This window comes from Vipera berus, assembly GCF_964194415.1.
Source record: "Vipera berus genome assembly, chromosome: 6".
Taxonomy (NCBI): Eukaryota; Metazoa; Chordata; class Lepidosauria; order Squamata; family Viperidae; genus Vipera; species Vipera berus.
The window spans coordinates 80,929,174-80,947,186 of record NC_138208.1 but is presented as its reverse complement, the minus strand read 5'-3'; the positions used below and the strand labels follow the sequence as shown (position 1 = coordinate 80,947,186).

General features: G+C 39.1%; 1 protein-coding gene across 1 annotated transcript in view; it reads left to right on the top strand.

Annotated features, from left to right (window-relative positions):
• The window catches only part of LOC308669788 (1-phosphatidylinositol 4,5-bisphosphate phosphodiesterase zeta-1-like), a gene marked incomplete at both ends in the record, with an annotated part of 50,402 nt that extends 40,382 nt beyond the window's left edge, over positions 1-10,020 (top strand). Inside the window, 4 exons of the mRNA XM_081330665.1 lie at positions 1,256-1,428; positions 4,333-4,465; positions 6,516-6,665; positions 9,932-10,020. Of these exons, the coding sequence (XP_081186791.1) occupies positions 1,256-1,428; positions 4,333-4,465; positions 6,516-6,665; positions 9,932-10,020 (545 nt within the window). The remainder of the gene's footprint in view (positions 1-1,255; positions 1,429-4,332; positions 4,466-6,515; positions 6,666-9,931) is intronic.
• Between the last annotated feature and the right edge of the window lie 7,993 nt (positions 10,021-18,013).

Below are 18,013 nucleotides of genomic sequence, written 5' to 3'. Positions count from 1 at the left end.
CCTTTATTGTCAAAGTACAACATGTGTACATTGAGATTAGCTGAGCCTCCCCCTGTGCTCTCTCCCCCCAACACACAGTGATAACAAACCCTCCATCCCACCACACTATGTGAACTAACTACACCACACACCGGCCTCCCAAGTCAATTCTGCATAAGATTATGTCCCATTTAAAAGCCTAACAGCCCATGGATAAAAGCTATTTTTCAGCCTGTTGGTACAGCTGGCTATATTCCTGTATCTCCTACCGGATGGTAGGAGAGTAAAGAGATACCGTCCAGGATGTGAGTCATCCCTGAGAATCTTCCTCACTCTTCCAAGGCAACGAGCCCTGGCGATGTCATCCAGTGGTGTCAGGGAACAGCCCACAATGTCTTGTGCTGTGCTCACTACCCTCTGTAATACTTTCCTATCCGCGGCTGTCAGACCAGCATACCAAACCACAATACCATACGAGAGGACGCTCTCTATAGTAGAATCTTGAAAGGGTACTCCAGAATAAACAAGCAATTGCAAGCCCAATCATAGGAAAGACACTTGATTCTCCATCCTCATAGAGATGGCTCTTAGGTTGCTGGGATGAGAATTCACCAGAATAATAGAATAACAGAGTTGGGAGGGACCTTGGAGGTCATCTAGTCCAACTCCCTGCTCAAGCAGGGGACCCTATACCATTTCAGGCAAGTAGCTGTTCAGTCTCTTCTTTAAAAGTTCCAGTGATGGAGCACACACAACTTCTGAAGGCAAGGTCTTTCACTGGTTATTGTTTTCACTATCAGGAAATTTCTCCTTAGTTCTAAGTTGGATCTCTCCTTGATTAGCTTCCATCCATTGCTTCTTGTTCTGCCTTCAGGTGCTTTGGAGAACAGGGTGAAACCCTCTTCTTTGTGGCAGCCCCTTACCCCACCAATTGAAAATGTTCCCCTATTAACTTTTTTATTTTTTACAGTAGATAAATGGTAGGTCAAATCAGTTGGGTAAATAGAGCTGTGGAAGTTTATAAATTCTAGACCTGTTTTGCAAGGATGGAACCTATTATTGTTGAAATACATCAGTATTCAACTAGGGAAGATAATTTATTTGTATTGTTTTGGTTTTTTTATGCACTTTATTGTCTTTCTTAGTTTTGCTTCTTTTTGTTTCCTTTTTTTTCCCTGTCGAAGATTGTATTTTAACTTTGGAAATGAAATTTTTTAAAAAAATATTTAAAAAAGAGAAATATGTTTTTGCTTTTCTTTGTATTTTTTTCCTACAGTGGCCTTAAACTTCCAAACACCGGGTGTGCAGATGGACTTACTTATTGGAAAATTTTTGGACAATGGAGGCTCTGGTTACGTTCTGAAACCAGAATTCTTGAGAAGAAGAGACTCTGCTTTTGACCCATTTAACGTTGCTGATAGGTACAATCCCATTACACTAACAATAAAGGTAAGACCGTTTCATGGAAACTTCACCTTATCTCAGAAACAATTCCTTCAGATCATGAACGGAGTCAACAGCAAAACATTTGACTAGAAAAGACTAAGGAAGTTATACTTCTACAACCAAGCCATCATTATCCTTGGCCTAGGTTGCCTTCAAAAGTACATGTGATATCTCTTTCTCAGGATGCTCTTCTCCTGGATAGACATACAGATTACAGAACCACAGAATTGGAAGGGACCTTAGAGGTGCTCTAGTCCCAACCCCTGCTCAAGCTGGAGATCCAGACAAATGGCTGTCCAATCTTTTCTTAAAAGCTTCCAGTGATGGAGCATTCACAACTTCTGGAGGCAAACCATTCCACATTAATTGCTCTCACTCTCAGGAAATTTCTCCTTAGTCCTAGGTGGGATCTCTCTTTGATAACTTTCCATACGTTACTTCTTGTCCTGCCCTCAGATAGTTAGGAGAATAGGTCTATACCAGGGGTCAGCAACCTGAAACAGTGAAAGAGCCACTCGGAACCGGTTCCCTCACAAAAGGAAAAACTGGGAGCCGCAAAAAAATGTGTGCGCATGGCATACATGCGTGCATGCGCAGAACAGGGTTTACTGAAGAGTGGAGCCAAGGCGAGATACACACCTACCCTGCATATTTGAATTGATTGGTTGAACTTTTTTAGTCCCACTTTTTTTTTTTGGACTGCACATGGCAGAGGACTGGGAGCCGCAGGAGACGACTGAAAGAGCCGCATGTGGCTCTGGAGCCGCAGGTTGCAGACCTCTGGTCTATACATTTCTTCAACTGATACTTAATCCTTTTGGAAAGTAAGGGAACAGATTTTAGTTAACATATTTGGCCTCACCGTGTTGTAAAGCATTCAGATAGTGAAGAATTGTCACAAGAACAAGATCACTAATTCCCCACCAGTGAATGGCTTTGCTTGCATAATACACTGAACTGAAACTCGCAAAATGCTTCAATCAATGCCTAAAACAGATAGTCAGCTTGTAGTTCAATATATCTCACATCAAATAAAAACAGTTTTTAATGGTTAAGTTAACCGTTAGAGCCTGTTTGATATAGTGGTTTCAGAAGGCAGGCTAGAAGCTTGGAGACCATCTATTCTAGTCTTGCCATATGCACAAAGTCAGCTGGGAGACTTTGGGCCAGATGTTTCCTCTCAACTCTGGGAAGAAAGCAATAGGAAATTATTTCCGAACATGCTTTCAAGAAAACTGCAGGGAATATAGTTGCCCAGAGTCAAAACTGATTTGAAGGTGCAAAAGAGAAACTGTCTGTTATTGGTCATAGTGATTGGGCAGGTGTTTTGTGAATGGACCACAGTATTTTATGTTAGAGACAACTTGAAGGTATGGAGGACTTAGAATAGAATAACAGAGTTGGAAGGAACCTTGGAGGTCTTCTAGTCCAACCCCCTGCTGAGGCAGGAAACCCTATACCATTTCAGACAAATGGTTTTGAACCAGGATGACTGGAATCTATCTTGGTGTTTGGAAGAAGCACAGGCAGGGCTGGGTCAAAGGCCCCTGCTTCATCGTCAGGTGTGGGATTCAGAGACCAGTCATCGCAGGGTGTCCCAAAATGTCTGTCTGCCTATGCAGAGTTTATTGTATTTATACAGTTTTAACAAGCAGGAAAGAGTGCTCAGCAAAAGCATTGTTTATTGGTGTACTCCCTAGTCAATCTTAGAGAACATCCCAGCCAGGGCACAGTCTCTCATATCTAGATGGTTCCTGGCAGTCCTTGGAGGTGCTAATTGGAGTGAGCTCATAGACATGTGGATAACAGGATACTAAGGCAGGCAGTTTGCTGCACGTGGTCCCTTCACATCCTTGACCTCCATCTCTACAGTCAGGCTGAGAACCTGGGCACTTGTAGCTCAGGACATCCCAAAGAAGAACCAGCTCAAGGAAAAGTATATTTCATTTTGCAAGCCACCTGTGAAACGCACCACAGTTATCTTCTTAAAAGGTGGACAGTTCCTCGCATGTGTACAAAATGTTTCTGGGAGGGATAATAATTCATTTCTAGGCTGCTTCTGCCCTTGCTTAACAAAGGTACACGGTTAGAACATTGAGAATGGTGTGGAAAAGATAAGAGACTTGCTGTCTCTTGGGAGGCCTGTCTGATTATACTAACATTTCCCGGGGGCACAAATGGAGGGAGCTTAAAATGCCTCGTCCCTCTTTCTGATGCAGGCAGGCAAATCAGCCATTATAACTGGGAGATGCTGCTTGGGTCAAATAAAAAGTGGTGTCTGAGAGCAGAGTCCAAGTCAAGAGCAGTAGGAAGAGCTACAAGAGCAGTCCTTGTAGCTCTGTATATTTTCTTGAAAGCAAACATTCTCTTTTAATTATTCATTCATCAGGTTAGGAATACGTATTCTGTTGCAAGCTTACATAAAACGTTGCTTCAATCTTTTATCAAATGCCATTCTAGAACTCTGAAAATTTTTTATCCTGCACACATAATCCTAATTTAATAAAACTGATACACAAGGTTATTCAAGATAGTTTTAAAAAAAGATCTCTATCCATGTATGAAAGTACCTAGGACTGTGCAATTGTAGGAGATGACCAATCTGAGCTCAAGGACAGGGTCAAATGCACCATCAGTTTGGAGACACTATACCCCCCCTCCAGGAGACCTAGGTCCAATCCCCCCACACTTTGAATTTTGTTGACTTTTATCTGGTGCCAATTTGCCTTGACCATTGTTAGATTGGATTCTTGTACATAGGTAGTATGAAATAAACTCATAGTGCTTTTGAACTATACCCTGGCTCCTGATTTCTTGTGCCTGACAATAATTGGATAATTAGTTGTACACTGATATAACCCAGTGGTCCTATAAGGATGCATACTCATATACATGTCTTTTCTCCAGATTATCAGTGGCTATCAGCTGCCTCCAAGTAACCTCTCCAAAAGTAACAAGGCTGATCCTTTAGTCAAAATAGAAATTCATGGTGTTCCAGCAGATATGACAAAAAGGCAGACTTCCGTCATAAAGAATAATGGTAAATTGAATGAAATAGGAAATTTTGAGAGTTAACTCAATGATCTGTAAAGCCTATCAGACTTAAGAATGCATGGAACTATCTAAATTTCTCTCAGTTAAAATATTGCATATATTACCTTATTTTTCTATTATATCAAAAGTTCTTCAGATTTTTTTTTAATCAATAGAGTCAAATGCATATTTTTTTGTAAATGGTTTACACTGAACTTTCTGTAATGCATACTATTTTTAATGCATGGTTGTTACAGATACAATTATTATTTATTTATTCAATTTCTATAGCATTCTATAATCTATAATGCATGGCTATTATTAATACTAATTTTTGTATGCATCTTTCAGCAACAGGATTGATTTTTAACCCAATTGCAATTATTTTGTATTGTAATACATTACATTATGATACAAAGTTTGTAACATTGTACAGACATAATGTTCAGAAATGGAAGATGTTTTTGTGTGTAACATTTCCAAAGACATCCCCATTTTTAATTTAGATCAGGGGGTCTTCAAACTTGGCCCTTTTATGACTTGTGGACTTCAAGTCCCAGAATTCATCAGCCAGGCATGCTGGCTGAGGAATTCTGGGAGTTGAAGTCCACAAGTCGTAAAAGGGCCAAGTTTGAAGACCCCTGATTTAGATGATGAGCAGAGAAGAAGAGATACAAAATTAATTTATAGGTGTTTGGTTATTTTAGTAGGTCATACGTTATGGAATGGGAGGAAATGATTTTTTTAAAAAAAAATCCCTGATCAAAGTTGCTGATGTGCCCAAAAGTTGAAGAGTCTTAAGGAACAATGAGTCATAAATACAAATTATTTTATACTACCATAGATTACACCTTTAAGCTATGAACACAATGAAAGTTTAATGTTGACACCTGCAATTTTAAAAATACGTAGTGCAGTTTATATCTCAGACAAACCTAAATTAGGGCAAAATATCCACAAAAACCCACCCAATTCATTAAGACAAAGCCTGTACAAAAAAGGTTATGATGGAATCAAGAAATGTACATTAGGGAATAATTGTGTAAAACTGTACTGCATTAGAAAAGAAAAAAATACAATACAGGTAGTCCTTAACGTACAACCATAATGGGAACAGTATTTCCATGCTAACCAAAGTGGTTGTTAAGTGAATCGTGCTCAATTTTGCAACCTTTTTTGATTTGTTGTTAAGTGAATCATGCGGTCATTAAGCAAATCTGGTTCCCCCATTGACTTTGTTTGTCAGAAGCCAACTGGGAAGGTTGCAAATAGTGATCACATCACCCCAGGATTCTGCAACCATTAAAAATTCATGCTGAATTTTGATCATGCTTACCGTGGAGATGCTGTGATGGTCATAAGTGTGAGTTATTTTTTTGGTGCTGTTGTTTTTGAATGGTCATTAAACAAGTGGTTGTAAATCCAGGACTGTATGCATATTTTAGGAAAATATTGTACGTTGAGAATATGTAGGAAACAGAACAGACGTACACACAAACATATGATTTTTTGCTAGCTTTCTTGAAAAAGGTTTTTCCACGGACTGGAAAGTGTGTGGTTTTGTGTGCTGCTTGCATCCCATGGATGGGGCTTTGCTTGTTTGTGCGGACTGGTTGCTGGCATGCCGTGGCCCAGTACTGATCCATGGATTGGGGGTTGGGGACCCCTGAGCTACAGGATATTCTGTATGCATAATATCTTATACTTCACCTGAATTTTGCTTTCTTATGGCATTCAATTGCTTTTGCATCAATACGTTCATGCAAAATGTTGCGTTAAGAACCCCAAAACAATGCAGATATTACAATGCATTAATTCTTCTTGAAAACAAGACCATGTAAACATCTGCAGAAGTCCAATATCTAAAAATCTCTTGGGTTTTAACTTAGCTCTCTTCTTTTGGATGTCAAGTTTAACCAAAATCTATTGGGGAACCATGAAGGTTCTGAAATAGGGACTAAGGAAAAAAAAGGTGCCTTGGTGTTTTCAAAACTCAGAGCAGCCCTCATGATTAAGATTTAAATTATTAACAAGAGTTTTCTTACCTGCTTTTCCAGCTTTGAATCCTAGATGGAATGAGACATTCACCTTTACTGTCCACGTTCCAGATCTTGCCTTAATACGCTTTGTAGTAGAAGATCAGATGGCCGTTATTGCCAATGACTTCCTTGGCCAATTTACTCTGCCACTTTTGAGCATGAATAAAGGTAAGGGCATTATTTTCTGACTAATGAGAGATAACAAGCAATTGCCTGCCCTTGAAGAAAACCAAGGAACAGTGTAGGGTGAGGAGAATTACCATCTGTAGCACAAAACCTGGCAGCACAATATTTGATTTAAAAGTCCTATCGTTAATGTCTATGAAGATTCTCAGTCATCCAGGTCATGGTTGTCCCAAAGGTGCCTTTTCAAGAGGCAACTGGACTTTCCTTGTTTTTCCTAGAAGACATTTTGCTTCTCATCCAAGACGCTTCTTCAGCAAAGGCAGCAAAATCCACATTCTGGACTGCTGGTTTGAAAGAGGTGTCAAAGAGGCCATCTATATTAAATTTGAACAGCCCTCTCTCAACAGAGGGGAGGGATACAACACCACCTATCTCCTGTTTACAACACAGTCCTTTCAGCAGTTCCAAGAAGGTTCAACACCCATTTGCACTATTCAGATGATTCTGAGGGCACAGATAAATCTTCAGGTGGCCTCAAGAATTCTCAGAAAGAGTGCTAATGATCAGATGACTGGAAGGAATATAAATCCTTTCATTCCCCATTGCAAGAATGGTTGCAAGAACTGGGCTTGGCTAGTCTAGTGAAGAGAAGGACCAGGAGTGACATGATAGCAGTGTTCCAATATTTGAGAGGCTGTCACAGAGAGGAAGGGATCAGCCTGTTTTCCAAAACACCAAAGACCAGACAAGGAACACTCTCCCAGTTTCTAGCTTGGTTCTGGGAGTTGAAGTCCATGAGTCATAAAAGACCCCTGCACTAGACCAAACTTTGTGAGGGATGCTGGAAGTTGTTCTCCAGCGAGGGTGACTGGCTATGTTTTGCTTAGCCTAACATTATTTTTAATCTTTTGTACCACAGATAGTAGTTCATATGTAAGGGACTTCATGTTCTGAGACTGTGTTCTACAGAGGTTTTTCTAACTCTATGTGCCTTGGTTTACAATGTAGCCAAGCAGTTAAAGAGCTAAGAGGTTGTGAAGGATGCTAAGCCTAGATTCTATATTCTGATAAGGAACCCTGCCAGTTGTGGTTCTTGTTTATAATCATGCACATTGTAGTATAATGGATTATTGTAGCTATTGATCACTTAAGGGATCACATATTTGGGCTGCCTGCATCTGTTGTAATACTTACAGATTTACTGGTGTTTGATCTTCTAGAATTTGCAGTACAGTAAGCATCAGAAGAGAGGGACATGGTGGCTCAGTGGGTTAGGACGCTGAGCTTGTTGAGAAGGTCAGCAGTTTGGCGGGTCGAATCCTGAGTGCCGCGTAACAGAGTGAGCAACTGTTACTCGTCCCAGCTTCTGCCAACCTAGCAGTTCGAAAGCACGTAAAAATGCAAGTAGAAAAATAGGGACCACTCCGGTGGGAAGGTAACAGCGTTCCGTGCGGCTTTGGCGTCTAGTCATGCCGGCCACATGACCACGGAGACGTCCTCGGACAAGCGCTGGCTCTTCGGCTTTGAAACGGAGATGAGCACCGGCCCCTAGAGTTGGAAACGATGAGCATGCATGTGCGGGGAACCTCTACCTTTACCTTTACTTAAGCATCAGAAAAGCTTATTCCTCTCTTTAGCTCATCAGTAGACAAGATATAATACATATCACAACCAAGGGAAGAAGCTATGCTCTGAATTTAGAGAATAGGAAAATGTCAGACTATATTTAATATACAGACATTGTTCTGAAGTGGAGCCCTCTGAAGTCAAACCAGTTTCCAGTTTCCAGCCATCAACTCATCTAGAAATGATCCCTGCAGGAAAACAGCTTGTCTCCCTTTTTCAAATGGAGGTTGTAAAATACTACTTTGAATTTAACATTACATACACAGCCCAATCAAATAGCCTTTGAAATGCTCAGTTATATTTCGTGCTAGGTTTTGAGGCCCTTAACCATAATAAAAATAAAAGTTGATAGTGCATAGAACAACGATAAGTCACCAGTAAAAAGGAGTGAGAATGATTTGAATATTTTTACAAAAGGAGGGGAATAAACTCAGACACTCTTTGTTATCCTTCACTGCCTCTATGGAAGTCCTTTCTTGATTTTACCAAAACTTCAGTTATATACTGACGGTCAGTTTGGTCTAATGGTTAATGCACCAGGATAGAAAGTGGGAGACACTGAGTTCTAATCCAGCCTCAGCCATGGAAGCCAACTGGGTGACCTTGGGCCAATCACACCCCCCCCCCCGCCTCAGTCCAATCTACCTCACAGAACTGTGGCCAAAATAGGAGAAAGGTGTGTTGGATATATTTACCACCTGGATTTATTTGTAAACATAATAAAGTGGGATACAAATTAATAAATAATAAATAAATATCCTTATGTCTATAAAAATTATAGTGCACACTTATTAATTTGCACATTTAAGCTCTGCCTAATTCTGAATTAGACTGAGTCCTGATTGCTTTACAAATACCCTGACTTGTTTGGAGGATTTAAATGAACCAAAATCAGATTTCGATAAGAGAAGATATTTTATCTAAAAGTGTTTTAAATGAGTTTAGGTTTGTGTGATGGAAATCAGTCATGTTCTCTAGTTCATTTCTTATGTCATTACAAACTTGCAAAAAGCATACCATTCCATTTGCAAAATATTTTTCTGGGTGTAATATTGCGTACACATCATCATAAAATATCCAAAAAATATTAAGCTATATTTCACACTGCATGAAACATCATGAAATATTTAAGACTCTAATGAGATGACAAACTTGGTGTGCTGTCAGAGAATATCTATAACTGTTATTATGGAAGGGGAAAACATCTATATTTCAATAACAGAGCACCTAAAATCAATGATAAGATATATACTTGTGTATGTCTGTATGAAGTTAGCCAGAGTAAACAGAAAGAGACGGATTTTCTGGAAAATCTATATCAAATTGATCTTTGTTCTCTTTGAAACTGCACAAAGAGAAACAATTGGTTAAAATTTTGTAAAAAATATATGGTTCTTTCTCAGGAAGTGTCTTTCTGCACATGCCACAGTGTGCATGTAAGCCATAGTCCAGGTAACATTAAACTAGACTAGACTAGACTAGACTAGACTAGACTAGACTAGACTAGACTAGACTAGACTAGACTAGACTAGAATAGAATAGAATAGAATAGAACAGAATAGAATTCTTTATTGGCCAAGTGTGACTGCATACACTGTTGATCCATCTAATTCAGTAAGTCAATGTGGATGGTAAGTTTTGTTTGGCATGTTTGCATTGTTGTCTTCTTGGTTTTCCTTCAGGTTATCGCCACGTTCCATTGGTCTCCAAATTTGGAGTTACCCTCAAGCCTGCCTCTCTGTTTGTCTACATATGGTACTTTCAACAGTAATGTCATCGCCCGGTCTTCCATCTGTGAGTTTTAATAAAGCAACCATGGTCCAAGCAGGTGGCATCTTCTACTTTCTAATAGAAGAGCTAAGTGTTTGCAGTACTTGAAATACGGTGCCTATGGAATAGGCATTGTGGCATGGATGTGATGTTGGTATGTGCGTGTTTTTTAATTGTTGTGGAAGGAAAGCTTTATACTATCTCCCTCCACCATAATTTGAGGCATCACGGTGGTTCAGCGGTTAACTTCTTGAGCTTGGAGTGATTAAGATGCTAGAAAGGTTTGAGACGCCAAGTGATGGGGTGAGCTCCTGTCCTTGCTGCATTGCTAGAAAGGAGATCTAAAAAAAATATGCATACTTACCGATCACACTATTCCTTTTGGGAGTGTGCGTGTTAGGGGGGGGGGAAGCAGAAAGGGACTAAAAAATAATCAGTCATAGACATTAAAGGATGAAATAAGAGTAAAGGAAAAGAAATTTAACTATATCTGGTTTATACCGACATCATTCACTAGAAATCTCTATGTCTTCCTCTACTTAACACAGTTCCAGCATAAACATACTGTATATTGAGTCCTGCATTATTTTTTCTGTTTTCTAAACTTCTCTATTCTACCTCTTTTTGAGCTTCTCAATAATTCCATTCAACCAGATTTATCAATCTTTCCTCTTTTCTTTTTTCCTCTTCATGTTGTTTTTTTAAAATTCGATCTTCATTTATTCTCTCTATATTAAAATTACATTGAATATTCTCTCATATGGTCAAACTGCAACAAAGTAACTATGTTTGAACTGGTCATTTTTGGGTCCAGAACCCATTCATTTTTTATTCGTTCTCTCCTTGTTTGATTACAGATGCTTCGTAAATAAGCTACTCCTATCACACACACAAACACAAATGCACACACACAGACACAGACACACATTCTGTTCACCAGAATGCCATATGTTAATTTGACCTATTAAAAAAAACACAACTAAAATAAGCAAAGGACTGGAGGACTTTTAGGAGCAGGAGTTGAATGGTGGGAGTGATTTTAGCTTAGAAGAATGATGAGTTGAGATAACTCACCTCCAGCCCCTAGTTACAGGAAGGTTTAGATTTTTTGATAGTTGAATTCCTACCATATGACATGAATTCCTTCATATCATTGAAGATGTTGCCTAGTTGGGTAATGAAATGTCTGCAAGAAAACAACCAGCTTCAGAGAGCACCAAGAACCCCACAGGTCATCTCTCTTGAATTACTACACACAGACAAAACCTAATGATTTAACTCATCTACAAGATAGATAGATACCGGTAGATAGATAGATAGATAGATAGATAGATAGATAGATAGATAGATAGATAGATAGATAGATAGATAGATAGATAGACAGACAGACAGACAGACAGACAGACAGACAGACAGACAGACAGACAGACAGGCAGGCAGACAGGCAGGCAGGCAGGCAGACAGGCAGACAGGCAGACAGACATATTAATTTAAGAAAATGGGAAGTGAGCAAAGACATTCATTATTTTTCTGAACCATAAATTCTTCAGGAAGACAAGTTACCAACTGGCTGCAAAGCCATCCCCTTAAATCAGAATAAAAGGCTCAACTTCAGAAGACGTGCTCCTCATTTAAAATTCACTTAACAACTGTCTTGCTTAGCAACAAAAAATTTCAGGCTGACTTCTGATCCTAAGTCAAAGACTAGCTGTGCAGAGTCAAAGAATCAGAGTCAGAATTGGGTGTTTAGCCCATCTTACTTAAGCACAAGAATCGAAATGAATTTAGCCCTGAAAGATTCTCTCTGGTTTCTAATAAATAAATAAATCCAGCAAAGAGGAAGTCCATCACTTCTCCATCTCAGTGGTTCCACTAGCAAAGAGTTCTTAAACTTTAGGAAGTTTTCCTTAAGATTCTGCTAGAATCTGAGTAGCCAAAATGGATTTTGTGTCCTGAATTTCAGATGTTCTCTGCCATCCTATTAGGGGACAAAAAAATTCAAGTGGCAATGGCAAGACTGACAAAACCAGGAATCAGTTAAGCACCTCTGCTACATGTCTGTCCTAAATTGCCTACTGCTGAAGATGTTTCAGTGATTAAAAAACCAGGACTGGAACAGCATTAACCACATTAGCCTGTAATGTGTACTTAGACCTTTTACCTCGGCAGCAACTGCACACTGCAAAAACAAATAGATTGGCCTTTTATGCCCCCATGCTAATGGGGACATTTGCACATAGAGGGTAGACATTGCATGTAGATAACTAAATGACAACGGACCATGAAAAAGCCATTATAATTTCCTCATGATTAGCAACTTGTTGTGTACAGTTAGCAACCTCCTTATGCACCTATTCTCCAAGGCAAATGCTTCAGTTAATGTGGCAAAAGGGCTCACTCTGGGAAATGAGGAGGGGGAGCCACATCCTAATGAACAAATAATTCAATTGTCTCTGACAATGTTCAAATTACATTCTTCTCCAGTGGGGAAGCACTTCCCTGCATTCAGCTGATCGGTTGTTTCGTTGAGTAATCAACATCATCACTACTCTGCGAAACATAACCTGCTGACTTTCATAGTCGGAAGGAGAGGAGAGTCTTGGGAGTTATGGACTGCAGCATATACAGCTACTAAACATGACTTGCAATGAATGCAGAAAGGGAAAAAATGCATGAATTGCAACAAATGCAGAAAGAAAGAAAAATGCATGAATTGCAACAAATGCAGAAAGAAAGAAAAATGCATGAATTGCAATGAAAGCAGAAAGAAAAATAAATAAATAAAAATACCGTTAACAGAAAGCTTAACGCTTTGATAGGTGAAGAAAATCAACACATGCAGCGAGGTTTTGCGGCTGTTTTTATTCCTATAAAGAAATTGCACACAGGTTAAGGCGCCAACATTTCATCACCATCCCGGAGCATAGAAGATGCAAAATGAATCAAAGCTCAGAACCGCAGCCTTCAGCTGTTGACCACAAAGTCCGATTTGCCTTAATGAACAAAATAGTAACAATGCAGATACCAACATTACTGTGGTGCTTTTTGCATGTGTCATTGTTCTGTTGAGAGCCATAATTGCTATCAGTCATAGCATTGATCCCATAGCAATGGGAGACAAAGTCCACATTCTGCACTGAAAGGACTGCTCGAAAAAGAGGTCAAAGAGGCCATCTACATTAAGACTGAACAGCTCTCTCTTAACAGAGGGGGAGAGACATGACACCACCTATCTCCTGTTTACAACATAGTCCTTTCAGCAGTTCCAAGAAGGTTTCACACCCGTTTGCACTATTCAGGTGACTCTGAGGGCACAGATAAACCTCCAAGTGGCCTCAGTGACTCTCACAAAGAGTGCTAACAACCAGATGACTGCAAGGAATGTAAATCCTTTCATTCCCCACCATTCAGTCAGAACTGAAGAAGCTTCTTGGATGAGAAGCAAATCATCTTCAAGGAAAAACAAAATTCAGTGGCCTTATGAAAAAGCATCTTTGGGTCAACCATAACCTCAGTGACTGAGAATCTCTATTGACAATGGGAGAAACCCTAAAAAATTATTGACAAGTTTCTGGAGTGCCCATTGAGCAGACAGTTTTGGTTGGATAACCAAATCTTTTCCCTCAGTGTACAAAACTAGCCCAAACTGGTCAATGATTATCTAAAAAACAACAGGGAGCGGGAGTTCTCATCAATGGTAGAGTTCAACATTTGTGTATCTCATGGTGGACCTGCAACTCTTACAATGCCTAGCTAACAGCAGAACTGAAAGCTGAGATAAAGTTGATGAAAATAAATGGGATGGTATCCAAAATATGAGATTTGTTGTGCGGAACTATGTGCTGAATTATCACAAATGAATTCAGCTAAAATGTATAAGATAAAATTAACACCGACCAGATATTTTGCTGGTCCATTTCATCTGCCAATCCAACTGCTGATCAGATACTGAGGATATGTGAAACTGCTCATCTAAGAATAAGCGTCCTATAAATTATTAGCCATGATCAAAAAGCAACTGTTTAGGAGTCCATAAAAGTGGCCATCTTATGCTATGAACAACTGAGTCTGTTGTTCCTGGAAAATAGATGCATGAATTTTGCATGGTCCCAATGCTTTACTGGTGGAACAAAGCAGAACATAAAACTTGGTTGCAAATAATAATAATAATAATAATAATAATAATAATAATAATAATAATAATAATAATAATAATAATAATAATAATAATAATAATAATAATAAAAACAAAATCCCTGGGGCCAAAGTATAAGAGGTGATATCTTCACCAGAAGATGTTTGGAATTGCCCAAGATGGGCTTCAAAATATAGATCTGATTAAAAGTGAAATCTTCTCCAATAAGGATACAGACTGTTTGGTAGTTGTGAAGTTATCTGATAAAAATTGAAGGAACCCAGAGCTTCATTGCAATAGGCTGACTCCGTAAACCACTTAGAGTGGGCTGTAAAGCACTGTAAAGCGGTATACAAGTGCTATAGCTATTGCTATTGCAATCCTTGCTTTTGAGAAAGGCCATCACCTTGTTGAGTGAAGAAAGAAGAGACTGTAAAGTGGAACTTAGTTGAACTTAGAAACAAAAAAAGTCTGGTTGCATCTCCATGCAACTTGTAAATACTTTAGGTGTAATTATCATACCTAGTGATGATTGTGTATACTTGAAAAGGAAATAAATAATAATAATGATAATAATAATAAACCTTTATTGTCAAAGTACAACATGTGTACATTGAGATTAGCTGAGACTCCCCCCGTGCTCTCTCCCCCAACACACAGTGACAACAAACCCTCCATCCCACCACACTATGTGAACCAACTACACCACACACCAGCCTGCCAAGTCAATTCTGCATAAAATTATGTCCCATTTAAAAGCCTAACAGCCCACGGATAAAAGCTATTTTTCAGCCTGTTGGTACAGCTGGCTATATTCCTATATCTCCTACCGGATGGTAGGAGAGTAAAGAGATACCGTCCAGGGTGTGAGTCATCCCTTAGAATTTTCCTCACTCTTCCAAGGCAATGAGCCCTGGCGATGTCATCCAGTGGTGTCAGGGAACAGCCCACAATGTCTTGTGCTGTGCTCACTACCCTCTAATACTTTCCTATCCGCGGCTGTCAGACCAGCATACCAAACCACAATACCATACGAGAGGACGCGCTCTATAGTAGACCGGTAAAAGAGGGTCATTAGCTGTTGTTCTACCCTTTCAGTAGAAGATGTCAGCTCTCAAGACTGATTTAGTGACCAGAAGCTTTCTTCCAGTTGCTGTAAATTTATATAATGCTTTTGAGTTTCTTGGAGTGAAAAATGTAAAGGGGGTACTTTTTAGATGACTGTGTGAACACCTTACCAATTGCACAGGCAGGGACATCTGCATTCATCACAGAGATCTTTTCTGGATCCTGGTAACATAGAATTGGCTAAGAGATAAAGATTTTTTCAGATGGTGAAATAGTTGGAGAGCCTCTACATCATTAACTTGAAATTTGGTTTACAGCAAATTGGAAAGAGGTATCACGTTGGGAAGGATGCAGTTGTAATAATTGGCAAAGACTAAAACGTTCAGTATATCTTTTATACACCTGTATTTCTTCCTACAAAAGCATCATCTCTTTTGAAGAACTTTTTTTCTGGATGCCAACTGCAATATTCCAATTTGTTGTGGACCCTGGCATACAGATAATGAACCTGAAGGTGGTAAAACACGACTCAGATATGCTGCTAATGATCTAATGAACCAGCAAATTTATCAGCAATTCGTACAAGTATTCAATTAAGGAATAATCTAGAGCAGTTTTCCCCCCCCATCTTTGACAACTTGAAGATCTATGGATTTTAATTCCCTGGGGGGTTGACAGCCATACATCTCAAAGTTGCTAAGGTTGAGAAAGACCGATTGAGAGCATTCCAGAAAACATCATTAAGGAGATTCTTCTAAAGGCACAGGTCACAATCTTAGGAATGTCTCAGTCATCACTTACCTGTTTTCATACATTTCATGGTGATAAACATCTCCTTCATCCTTCCAATCATGCATTGAGTACAACGTAAGACTTATTAAGGGACAAATGCAGAAAGACTTCGCCAAACTCAGTCATTTTGCAAATGAGTGACCATAAAAATTGAATGACTAAATGAGGAGAACTTACTTAACATTAACCACTGCTATCAAGCCGATAAGAAATATTGTTCCTGTTGGGATAGAATGGAAGGGAAGCCTTTTCAGACACAACACCTTCTGATTCAGAAAGACAGAGAAATGTCTTTGCTCAGTTCTAATTTTTTGTTGTTGTTGATGAACAGTTTGGAATCTCCCCATGAAGTCAGGAACCTGCTAAATGCTGTATTTGCCCAACAACTACAGATGCCAAGTCATCTGTGCTCATAGCATCTCCTTTGCTTATCATAACTCCTCTATTTTATTGCCAAAAGTGATTAGAACTTTACTTGCAATCTGTCCTATTTGAAAGCCACAATTGCTATCAATCACTCTTAAGTAATTGGCAGTGCTGGCCTAATGTTGAGGAAAAAGAACAAAGCAAAACAAAGATACTGAGTAGAAAAACTGAGGGTAGTAAGTCCTTGCAGGTAGCATAGTTCTGCTCTTTGTAAGACAGGCCTTTTCTTACTTCAGTGGTCAAAAAGAAGAGAAAGTCAATGGATCCTGGGCCTTGGTGGAGCAGTGGGCTAATGCCTCCTTAAGTAACACCAGCTGCCTGCAATTAGTGCAGGTTCGCATCCCACCAGGCTCAAGGTTGACTCAGCCTTCCATCCTTCCGAGGTAGGTAAAATGAGGACCCAGATTGTTGGGGGCAATTAAGCTGACTTTGTAATAATGCCGCTTGGGGGTGTGTGTGAAAGCCCTAATAAGCAGGCATATACATAGAATGAAGGCTACTGCTAAGCTTGTAAGCCGCCCTGAGTCTTCGGAGAAGGGCGGGATATAAATGGAATTAAAATAAATAAATAAAATAAAAAATAAAAATCCTGGTACATAGTTTTGGATGCAAGAAAAAGATCCGTAATGTACAGGATTCAGTAAAAACTGTAAAGGATACTGAAGAAGCTCAGAGGGCAGGTTTAAATCTGCAGAACAGGACTTTCCTCCTTGATGTAGCTAGTAACTTTGTTGGAAAAATTCTTATCGTGCCTGCTCATACTATTTCTTCACCCTAGAAGCTTCTATGGCTTTTGGTCTCTTGGACTTGGACTCCATAACTCATCATCTTCAATTGGAGGAGAGGTTGCCTTAAGTTGTTCCCTAACATTTGGCTGGGATGCCACTGCCTCCTGCAAGTTCTTGCAGACTCAAAATAAACATTTATTTATTTATTTATTTATTTATTTATTTATTTATTATTTAAACTTATATACCGCCCTTCTCCCGTAGGACCCAGGGCGGTTCACAAGGCAATTAAAACAATATGACAATACAAAAGTTAATAACAAATTAAAATAAATTAAATTATCCTTAATTAAAATCTAAAACCCTTAACTCTAATTAAAAACCCAATTGCAATAGGTTAAAAATTAAAAGTTCTCAGTCCTGGCCGGAAAGCTCAAAGAGCCAGGTCTTCAGGTCCCGGCGGAACAAATGAAAATCTGGGGTCATGGTAATCATCTAGCAAAAGATACACTTCCTGGTTTAATGAAGGAACATGTACCATTACCTATGTAGACCAAGATTGCCTACAACATCCCCAAATTTAATTCTTTCATCAGACTCCAAAGGAACACTAGGTTATCATGAAATTAGGTTACTGAACTCATTAAATCTGGCAATCCCGGAAAATGTTGGCCAATGTTATTATTTATGTGTTTTTGAAAAGATGTCTGAACCATTGAGTCACACTGCATGTTCTCTAGTAATATTACCAAGAAGAATCCAGCAATCTGCACATTTACTTTTACACATGGGAAAATAACGTGAAAAATCAATTTCATAACATTATTTTTTTATAATAATGTCCT